The sequence below is a fragment of the Oncorhynchus mykiss genome, chromosome 13 (genome assembly GCF_057628025.1).
Source record: "Oncorhynchus mykiss isolate SJ-2025 chromosome 13, ASM5762802v1, whole genome shotgun sequence".
Lineage (NCBI taxonomy): Eukaryota > Metazoa > Chordata > Actinopteri > Salmoniformes > Salmonidae > Oncorhynchus > Oncorhynchus mykiss.
Genome location: NC_143034.1, coordinates 40767882 through 40778743, shown reverse-complemented (window position 1 = coordinate 40778743; position 10862 = coordinate 40767882). Strand labels below are relative to the sequence as shown.

The 10862-nt window shown below is 41.7% G+C and overlaps 2 protein-coding genes across 3 annotated transcripts; both read left to right on the top strand.

Moving 5' to 3' along the window:
• The first annotated feature begins 96 nt into the window (after window positions 1-96).
• tmem150b (transmembrane protein 150B) lies at window positions 97-7868 on the top strand. Of its 2 annotated transcripts, none has more exons than XM_021557495.3 (8): window positions 97-212; window positions 390-459; window positions 994-1077; window positions 2594-2653; window positions 5454-5521; window positions 5600-5727; window positions 6259-6436; window positions 6740-7868. In XM_021557495.3, the coding sequence occupies exons 3-8, from the start codon at window positions 1013-1015 to the stop codon at window positions 6934-6936; spliced, it is 696 nt and encodes a 231-aa protein (XP_021413170.1). In that variant the 5' UTR covers window positions 97-212; window positions 390-459; window positions 994-1012; the 3' UTR covers window positions 6937-7868. The 2 variants fall into 2 exon arrangements, with proteins under 2 accessions (XP_021413170.1, XP_090052324.1); XM_090196198.1 differs by lacking the exon at window positions 97-212 and adding an exon at window positions 217-288.
• A 202-nt stretch (window positions 7869-8070) lies between these two features.
• On the top strand, window positions 8071-10381 carry LOC149978884 (modulator of macroautophagy TMEM150B-like). The gene is made up of 4 exons (XM_090196199.1): window positions 8071-8950; window positions 9058-9125; window positions 9296-9355; window positions 9608-10381. Exons 1-4 carry the CDS (start codon window positions 8843-8845, stop codon window positions 9681-9683), a joined length of 312 nt encoding a protein of 103 aa, XP_090052325.1. The 5' UTR covers window positions 8071-8842; the 3' UTR covers window positions 9684-10381.
• The last annotated feature ends 481 nt before the right edge of the window (window positions 10382-10862 follow it).

Genomic DNA, 10862 nt, shown 5'->3' with positions numbered 1-10862 from the left:
CTAAACCCCGGGGCATAGCCCTGACCCAACGTAATACTTCTACCATACAACCTCTCTGGTAAAGCGAATGAGAAATAACTTTCTACTGGTGTTATTACGGTATATTTGACAATCAGGGCCAAGGGGGAGAGGCATTTCGAATTGAGTTAGAGGCGAAAAAATCTAGAGTTTGTCAGTTTTCCCTCCTTCCTTGTACATACAAGAAAACCTCTGTGAGTTTAAACCACTCTTTTACTAAACTTCTCTTGTATGTTACTATGACATCTTGTCATAGAGCTTGCGGGAAAGGTAATTCACTGTACTTGTGCATGTGACATTAACTTGTAACGTGAAACTTGTCAATGTATCTTTATTTGTGTAAATTGTGTCTTTTGTCGTTATTGCGGCAGGTAGCCTAGTCGTTAGATCGTTGGACTAGTAACCGAAAGGTTGCTGGATCGAATCCTCCGAGCTGACAAGGTAAAAATCTGTCGTTCTGAATCACTCAGTGATTTCTCAAGTGGGTAGGCTATAGCTTCAAAATGTCCTTTTCACCTCATCAGCTTTGATCATGTAAGATGTGTATGAACAGATAATCAACCTATACTAATGTTACCGGACCTGGGTTCAAATACTATTTCAATTACGTTCACATCGACTTTAAATTAAGAATTAAGATATTTGAAAAGACAAGAAGTTGCATATTGGAATGTATTTGGATGTATACTTGGAAAGTATTGGCATGTATTTGAAAATGCTCAAATACAACAAAATACTCCAATGCATTTGATCCCAGGTCCTAGGAGTATTTAAAATAATGAATTTGCATTTTATATGAAATTATTTGACAATAGATTCAAGTAGTTGATTTGACCACATTATTTGAAAATACAAAAATACACAGAAAATAAGTATTTAAATAAAAAATAATTAAATACACATGTATTTAAACTCAGGTCAGGATACTACATGGCATTCAAAGAAACTACAAAGGAGTAATTGTGTCTTTCCCAGGTGACCTTAGTGTACCATTATGTGGCTCTGGGCACTGCTTCCGATCTTCTTGGCGGTGTTTGGCACTGTGGGCATATGGGTGGTGTAAGTATTTATCTGACATCCACGTGTGCTCTCCTCTTCAGCCACTTCTTTATTAGTGATAGGCAGAAGAATACTGTGGTCTCATGCTACGGCGATGAGGAAAATGTTCATGTTTACTTGCTTTCAGTAGAAGTAACAAACATAGAACACTTGTGCACTGAGTGCAAGAAACAAAACAAACATCAAATGATTGCCTCTGTCACCCTCCACAGGGTTTGGGCTGAAAGATGCACGGTGTCTTCGGAAAGTATTCAGACCCCTTGACTTTTTCCAAATGTTGTTATGTTACAGCCTTATTCTAAAATAGTTTTTTTTTTATATATTAAAATCCTACATTATGGGGCATAATGTGTAGCAATCTACACATTATACCCCATAATGACAAAGTAACCCCCCCCACGGAAATACCTTATTTACATACATATTCAGACCCCATGCTATGAGACTCGAAGTTGAGCTCAGGTGCATCCTGTTTCCATTGATCATCCTTGATGTTTCTACAACTTGATTGGAGGCCACCTGTGGTAAATTCAATTGATTGGACATGATTTGGAAAGGCACACACCTGTCTATATGAGGTCCCACAGTTGACAGTGCATGTCAGAGCAAAGACCAAGCCATGAGGTCAAAGGAATTGTCCATAGAGTTCCTGAACAGGATTGTGTTGAGGAACAGATCTGGGGAAGGGTACCAAAAAATGTCTGCAGCATTGAAGGTCCCCAAGAACACAGTTGCCTCCATCATTCTTAAATGGAAGAGGTTTGGAACCACCAAGACTCTGCATAGAGCTGGCCGCCTGGGCAAACTGAGCAATCGGGGGAGAAGGGCCTTGGTCAGCGAGGTGATGGTCACTCTGACAGGGACTGGGAGACTAGTCAAGATTGAGGGAAAGATGAACGGAGCAAAGTACAGAGAGATTCTTGATGAAAACCTGCTCCATAGCGCTCAGGACCTCAGACTGGGGCAAAGGTTCACCTTCCAATAGGACAACGACCCAAAGCACACAGCCAAGACAACACAGGTGTGGTTTAGGGACAAGTCTCTGAATGTCCTTGAGTGGCCCAGCCAGAGCCCGGACATGAACCCAATCAAACATCTTTGGAGTGACCTGAAAATAGCTGTGCAGTGATGCTCCCTATCCAACCTGACAGAGCTTGAGATGATCTGCATAGAAGAATGGGAGAAACTCCCTAAATACAGGTGTGCCACGTTTATAGCGTCATACCAAAGAAGACTTGAGGCCAAAGGTGCTTTACCTAAGTACTGAGTAAAGGGTCTGAATACTTATGTAAATGTGATATTTCCGTATTTTTGTTGTTGAAATTAGCAACAACAAAAAAATAATCCTGTTTTTGTTTTGTAATTTAGGGTACTGTGTGTAGATTGATGATGGAAAAAAAACTATTTTATACATTTTAGAATAAGGCTGTAACCTACCAAAATGTGGAAAAAGTCCAAGGGTCTGAATACTTTCCGAAGGCATTAAAATACTAACTACAGTTCTTGTTCTTGCCAGGTTTGGTATCGCTGTATCGAATGAGACTGTTAACATCACAGGTAGATTCCCTTACATCAGGTAGGAGTCACACTGGTCTTTCAATCAAGTCAATGTTTTGCAGTACTTCTTAACTATTCCCAAAGGCATGGATCAAAATGCATGAAGGCATCAAAGGCATGAATCAACACTATATAACTTTAATATTAAGATGATAACATTATTCTATTTGTATTAGTCATATGTACCGGATACGCATGGTATACATCATCCAATTAAAAACATACTTACAGGTTCCTTCTCGACAACGCAACAACAATAACAAATAATAAAATATAAGAATACCAACATAAAGTAAATTAATAAAATAAACATTTTAGCATACACAGAACAGCGTCAATTTGTCAGGACATGGACTCTACAATGTCAAGTTGGCTGGATATCTTTTGGGTGGTGTGAAAAACCCAGCAGCCTTGCAGTTTTTGAAACAATCAAATTGGTGAGCATGGCACGTAATACCATACCCCGTGTAAAGGCACTTAAATCTTTTGTCTTGCCCATTGGCACACATACACAATCCATGTCTCCAAGGCTTAAAAATCTGTCTTTAACCTGTCTCCTCACCTTCATCTATACTGATTGAAATGGATTTAAAAGGTGACATCAATAAGGGATCATAGGTTCACCTGGTCAGTCTATATCATGGAACGAGCAGGTGTTCCTAATGTTTTGTACACTGCTCAAAAATAAAATAAAGGGAACACTAAAATAACACATCCTAGATCTGAATGAATGAAATATTCTTATTAAATACTTTTTTATTTACATAGTTGAATGTGCTGACAACAAAATCAAACAAAAATTATCAATGGAAATCAAATTTATCAACCCATGGAGGTCTGGATTTGGAGTCACACTCAAAATTAAAGTGGAAAACCACACTACAGGCTGATCCAACTTTGATGTAATGTCCTTAAAACAAGTCAAAATGAGGCTCAGTAGTGTGTGTGGCCTCCACGTGCCTGTATGACCTCCCTACAACGCCTGGGCATGCTCCTGATGAGGTGGCGGATGGTCTCCTGAGGGATCTCCTCCCAGACCTGGACTAAAGCATCCGCCAACTCCTGGACAGTCTGTGGTGCAACGTGGTGTTGGTGGATGGAGCGAGACATGATGTCTCAGATGTGCTCAATTGGATTCAGGTCTGGGGAACGGGCGGGCCAGTTCATAGCATCAATGCCTTCCTCTTGCAGGAACTGCTGACACACTCCAGCCACATGAGGTCTAGCATTGTCTTGCATTAAGAGGAACCCAGGGCCAACCGCACCAGCATATGGTCTCAAGGGGTCTGAGGATCTCATCTCGGTACCTAATGGCAGTCAGGCTACCTCTGGCGAGCACATGGAGGGCTGTGCGGCCCCCCAAAGAAATGCCACCCCACACCATGACTGACCCACCGCCAAACCGGTCATGCTGGAGGATGTTGCAGGCAGCAGAACGTTCTCCACGGCGTCTCCAGACTGTCACGTCTGTCACATGTGCTCAGTGTGAACCTGCTTTCATCTGTGAAGAGCACAGGGCGCAAGTGGCGAATATGCCAATCTTGGTGTTCTCTGGCAAATGCCAAACATCTGCACGGTGTTGGGCTGCAAGCACAACCCCCACCTGACGTCGGCCCTCATACCACCCTCATGGAGTCTGTTTCTGACCGTTTGAGCAGACACATGCACATTTGTGGCCTGCTGGAGGTCATTTTGCAGGGCTCTGGCAGTGCTCCTCCTTGCACAAAGGCGGAGGTAGCGGTCCTGCTGCTGGGTTGTTGCCCTCCTACAGCCTCCTCCACGTCTCCTGATGTACTGGCCTGTCTCCTGGTAGCGCCTCCATGCTCTGGACACTACGCTGACAGACACAGCAAACCTTCTTGCCACAGCTCGCATTGATGTGCCATCCTGGATGAGCTGCACTACCTGAGCCACTTGTGTGGGTTGTAGACTCCGTCTCATGCTACCACTAGAGTGAAAGCACCGCCAGCATTCAAAAGTGACCAAAACATCAGCCAGAAGTGGTCTGTGGTTATCACCTGCAGAACCACTCTTTATTGGGGGTGTCTTGCTAATTGCCTATAATTTCCACCTGTTGTCTATTCCATTTGCACAACAGCATGTGACATTTGTCAATCAGTGTTGCTTCCTAAGTGGACAGTTTGATTTCACAGAAGTGTGATTGACTTGGAGTTACATTGTGTTGTTTAAGTGTTCCCTTTATTTTTTTGAGCAGTGTATAGTACAGGAAAGCACAATTTATAGTCCAATATTTACACGTGTATTGGTGAGGGGTGCACGTGTATAAATTGAGCAGTATAATACGAGTCTGGTAACAGCAGCTGTTGTGTGTGTGTGTGTGCTAAGGTGTGGAGAATCAGAGCAGGCGGTCTGTCCAGTTCAAGTGTTCAGCAGTCTGATAGCTTGTGGATAGAAACTGTCTCTGAGCCTGTTGGTATCAGACCTCATGCCCCGATACCGTAGCAAGCATGGAGCATTAAAGTTCACCCAAATTACAAAATGACATTGGTTTTCTATGGACAAGGTATGACAGCAATCCATGCTTTAGTTGTGTTTACCTGTCTGCGTGACAATGGTACTTATATTAGCTTTTTTGCGCTTCATGTCCAAATCATGTAGAAGCAACTTCATTGAGTTACATAAAATATTTTTTTGGCTTCAAATCATCCCAAAATAAGACACATTTTTTACATAAAGGATGAGAGGGGAAACAATAAGGTTTGTATTGTTAAATTAACCAATATACATTATGAGGTTGTTACATCTGATGTTGTGTTTCTAATCGTAGAGAATTGAAATGTGAATTTTGTGTTCCACAGTGAGTGTGGCACCTATAATCCACAGAGCTGCATCTTTGCTCAGATCTGCAACGTCTGTGCTGTCTTGGGTAAGTGAATAGATGCACGCACGCGCAGGCGCGCACACGCACACACACTTTTAATACCCCCTTCTCTCTCTGTGTCAGCCCTGTGGGTTGTGGTGATCCGGTTTCAGCAGGTCAGGGACTATGGTCAGAACAGCAAGGTGAACATCGCCAGTATCGTACTGGGCTTCATCTCCTGTGTGGGCATCTCCCTCATCGGAAACTTCCAGGTATCGTTTAGAATCTCACTTCAGTGTAAACTGAAGTTATCGCAATACTATCATAATATCTCTGTATTATTCTGATACAAGTCTTATTATAAACTGGGTGGTTCGAGCCCTGAATGCTGATTGGCTGACAGCCACTGGTAACCAGTTTATACAGTGCCTAGGCATGATGTATAAATAAAATGATACAAACCCCCCCAAACATCCATTTTAATTCCAGGTTGTAAGGCAACAAAATAGGAAAAATGCCAAGGGGGTGAATACTTTCGCAAGCCACTGTAATAGCAATAAGACAACTTGGGGGTTTGTGCTATAATGCCAATACATGCCAGTCCAGGCACTCTGCGTTGCGTCGTGTATAAGAACAGCCATATACCACACCTCCTTGGGCCTTATTGCTTAAATATCCTCCACCCCTTGCATGTACACATAGAAAGTTGACATATTGTTATACCCTGATAATTGCTGACAATATCTCCTTCATTCCATCTTCTCTCCCATCCCTCCCTCCCTCTCTTCATCCCTCTCTTTCAGCAATCTGTAGTGATGGGGATCCACTTGTTGGGAGCGTTTTTGGCGTTCTTCGTGGGCCTGGCCTACTTCTGGCTGCAGGTGTGGCTCTGCTACAAAGCCCATCCCTTGAAAGACCGTCACTGGGTTGGACCTCTTCGAGCTACATTCTGTAGCATCTGCACCGTCCTGGTCATCACCAGTATCCTTACAGATATAACACTGGGGCGCTCTCCATTCTCAGAGAATGTCTCTTCATGTAGGAATATATAAAGCATCTATTACTCACTTTTGATGCATGCTAAACAGTGTTTAATGCAAAATATATCAACTTGAATACCAGTGAAAATATGACACAAATACAGTGGAGGCTGTAGTGTATATTCCCTGGCCAGACTGGCAGAACACTTAGCTGGGAATGAGACTGTATACAAACTGTATCGTTTAGACATTGACAGGTCATCTGCTTGTGTTGTTGCTCCTTGACTGGCCTTTCCCTCCCCAGTGGCTATACTTCATAATACCGGCTACAAATCTGGAGCGGCCATTTGTGAGTGGGCCTTGGTCATGTCCTTCTTTGTCCTTTTTGGCCTCTTTGGGTCCGAGTTCCGTCACATCGACTTCCACCAGCTCACCGTGCAGAAACAACGTCTGAAGACTCAGAGCACCAACGGAGTGGTCAGAATGAATGATATTTCATAGTACAGCCGATGAGGCAGGTAGCCTAGTGGTTAGAGTGTTGGGCTAATAAACGAAAGGTTTCAAAATTGAATCCCCGAGCTGACAAGGTAAAAACAATCTGTCGTTCTGCCCCTGAACAACCCACTGTTCCTAGGCCGTCATTGAAAATAAGAATTTGTTCTTAACTGACTTGCCTATGAAGGTTAAAAAATAAATAAAAATGAGACCGTGACCATGCATTGATACACTGTTCATAGCTTAACATCTAAAGACACACACACACACACACAGGGTTATTTTGACCCAGCTAGTTGGGTTGCGTGAATAACCCAACTGACTGTTAAATAAACTACCAATGGTTAAATTAACCCATGGTTGGGTATTCCAAACAAACAACAAGTTGGGTTGTTTGGAATACCCAAACATGGGTTAATTTAACCATTCATAGTTTTTTAACCGTCAGTATGGTTGACCCAGCAGCTGGGTCTTTTTTTAATGTAACCCAGGTTATTTTCATGAGGCGTGGCTATTAGGGGCGTGGCTTTCAGATAATGATTTTTGTATCCCAAATCTAATTGTCTTGTACTGTTTTTCAGTCAAGCAGATCTAAGATTTTCTCCCTTTTGGCTTTATTTTTGTACCAACAGAAATGATTTAAATGAGCACATCAAGACATGAACACTGTAAACATATCTACACTATTTATGTAGAAGAAGATGTGATACAGGAATGGATACTTTTTCAAGTCATGAGGGTTTACACAAGTGTCTGATGAGGGTTTACGTAACTGTAAAAGTGTTTTTAATTTATTCTGCTGATGTTAAACAAAATGTAACTTTAAACATACTGTACTGAGAATATCGAGCCTTCCATCAGTGTCTGTCACGTCAAAAAAATAAAACATGACATTTGTTTTCTCAGTGCAAACACATTTAAAACATTTTAAAACAGCAGTTATATCAGATGTATTTTTTACAAACATTTAAACAATCAATGTGCAGTGCAAAGGTCCATATTGTTGATATATAGTACCAAATCTGTTTTCAGTGCTATTGTTAGTGTTTCTGAATAAATACGCACATTAGCATTATGTGTCCAAGCCTTTAGGACAAGCAGCCTTGGGTGTGGGTTACCAAAAAACATAAAGAATACCGTTGGGAAACTTACCACTTCCTGATTTACTCTAGGCGAGGGCTGTTTGCAGGGGGTGGCTGTGATCAGCTGTGCTGCCCTTCATTTTCTTCAGAACTACCCATTAAAAACGTTGCAGATAGACGTGGCATGACACCCAATTCTATGTGACATAAGTATAGCTGTTCTACATAACCAATTTCTATCTGAACGTTTTTTTAACATTGCACCCTCCTGAACACAGCCAGTCCTCCGCCGTTGCAGCCGCACAGACTGATTGACTGCCTGCCAAGGAGAACACTGCCGTTTTTGTCAGTCCATTTAGCCAGGCTATCGAGCTGAAGGTGAAGACTGACTGATTCACGCTGCATTAGAAAGACAGCATGCTACATGGTGTCTCAAGTCAACCCTGAGCATTACTGCAGAAAATACAGGTCAAGATTTGCTTGGGAGTAAGTAGTCTGCAGCATCTATTCACCTAGAGCCTACATCTTTTTTTCTGTTGAAAGGGGAGAATTTGTCTTCAATGTTTTGACTGCTGCAGTGGTGGATGTTATGTTTCGTTCCTCTGTTGTCACATAGTATTGCTTTCACTGTTACAGGAATCTGAGTGTGAGGGTGATGCAGAGGAGCTGTACTGCACTTAATCAATTCTACCACATGGTGGCACCACCAAGCCTATACTCACTTCAACATCCAACATTAACCTTCGTTTTGTTTGACTATTCCACTCCGTTGCCAGGTTACAGGTGCCTCTGACAGTTTCCTGTCTAAGGCTCTGAGGCAGGTGTCTGACATGCCCGATTGTAAAACGGTTTGTTTGTCCCGTCAATACACCTCAAAGATCATTGCAGACATCTGTGTTTCATTTTTCTGGGATAGTCACCATTTGAAGTGGCCTGGGGTAAGATGTTTTTATGAGTTCCTTAGTTGAGGACCTTTGTCCCTTTTTATTGAAATTGGTCTCAAGTGTATCTGGGTGTCTCAGTTGTCTCGTTTCGTCTTTCCCAGGTGATGTACGTAAACAAAAATCTGGGCGCTGCTTCCAATCTGTTTTGCACTGTGGGAATATGGGTGGTGTGAGTATCTAACAGATTGGTCTGCTCTCCAGCTACTTGTCTAGATAGAATAATAGTGTGGTCTTATGCACAATGAGATGGTGTTGATAAGAAACGTACTATCAGTGCAAATAACAAACAGAAAATCACTGAAGTATTGATATACTAACGACAGTACTTGTTCTTCCCAGGTTTGGTATCGCTGTATCAAATGAGACTGTTAATATCACAGCGAGATTCCCCTACATCAGGTAAGAGTGACGCTGGTCACTGTAAAGGGTGACCTTTACCCCGAATTCCACTATGTATTTGGACTATATCAATAGAGGCACTACCACAGTTAAACTGGTATAAACACTACCAAAACATGCTGGTAAATGTTAATGAGCCCACAATGCCACAATACCATACACACACGGGTGGCTCATTGTTTTAAAGTCAATATTTCATTACCAAGTCGTTTCCAGATTTGTAAATAATTTAAATGTGAATTTGTCTTCCAGTGAATGTGGCACCTATGATCCACAGAGCTGTATATTTTCCCAGGTCTGCAACATCTGTTCGGTCTTGAGTAAGTGAATTTATTCAGCACTTACATGTTGCTTCATATCACTTTATTATTCATTCTTGTCTTTCGTATGTAATTTCAACCTTCTCCTCCCTTCTATCATCCCTCCTCTACACCTCTCTACCTCTACCTCTACCTCTCTCTCTCTCTCTCTCTCTCTCTCTCTCAGAACAGTAATGTAATAATTATATAATAATTGAACATTCAGCTCTGACTGATGAGCTTTACATAAGTGTACATATTTTAAACCTATTGTTGAATAAACTGCTACTCTTTTTATTTAATAAAATACTACTAACTTTGATGCGGCATCTCCTTAGCTAAACCTCTCTGTTTGGTTTCTGTTGAGTTTAAGGGAAATATTGATGAGATTTTCCTGATCTTTGTTCATCTTTTGACTACAGCAGTGGTGGCTGCTATGTTTCCTCTCTCTGTAGGTTGTCTCATGGTATTGCTTTCACTGTGACAGGAATCTGTCGGGTGAGGGTGAGAGAGGCGCTACACTGTAGTTAGTCCATTCTACAACATGGGAGCACAATCAGGCCATGTAAGTCAGCCTGGCCTCAGAGCCATATGAAACATACTTAATGTATTTCTTAGCACCTCCAAGACATATGATACCTACTAAATCAGAAACAAAAGGAGAGAGGGAGGTCAGTTGGGTGGGGGGTGTAATCCACCACCATCTAGCGATCCAAAGGTTGCGTGTTCGAGTTGAGTAGGGGACAACTGATACATTTGAGTTAACCCGTCCCCTAACCCTTATTCAAAACTTGAAGGAAAACTCCACCCCAAAAAGTATATTTTGGTATTTGTTTTATTAGTACATTATAGACCCACAATGTTTTGCTTGTCAGGAAATCTTCCCCGTGTGATGCATTTTGCATCCTTACAGGGATGATTTATGTATTTTGAAAGTTACATAGCTTGAAAACTAACCTGCTACTTAAAATCACCTAACCTTTGTCATTTTAGTTCTCCTAACCTTCATGTAAATAATCCTAACCTAACCTTTGTAGTTAGTTTCCCATCCAATTCATATGCTATTGTGCGACTGGGTAAGACATATGATACTATGCATCCTCTAATTTAGATGATAAGCGTTATTCCATTCATAATGTGACCTAACCTAATTAATAACGGAACCTAAATATACCATACTAAATGGAGTGTTTCACATTTACGAACGT

Bases quoted from the DNA above. Each gene is read 5' to 3' on its own strand.
- tmem150b (XM_021557495.3), top strand. From the start codon at position 1,013: ATGTGGCTCTGGGCACTGCTTCCGATCTTCTTGGCGGTGTTTGGCACT. The intron at 1,078-2,593 runs GTAAGTATTTAT...TGTTCTTGCCAG, and splicing joins ACTGTGGGCATATGGGTGGT to GTTTGGTATCGCTGTATCGA. The intron at 2,654-5,453 runs GTAGGAGTCACA...TGTGTTCCACAG, and splicing joins GGTAGATTCCCTTACATCAG to TGAGTGTGGCACCTATAATC.
- LOC149978884 (XM_090196199.1), top strand. From the start codon at position 8,843: ATGCCCGATTGTAAAACGGTTTGTTTGTCCCGTCAATACACCTCAAAG. The intron at 8,951-9,057 runs GTAAGATGTTTT...CGTCTTTCCCAG, and splicing joins ACCATTTGAAGTGGCCTGGG to GTGATGTACGTAAACAAAAA. The intron at 9,126-9,295 runs GTGAGTATCTAA...TGTTCTTCCCAG, and splicing joins ACTGTGGGAATATGGGTGGT to GTTTGGTATCGCTGTATCAA.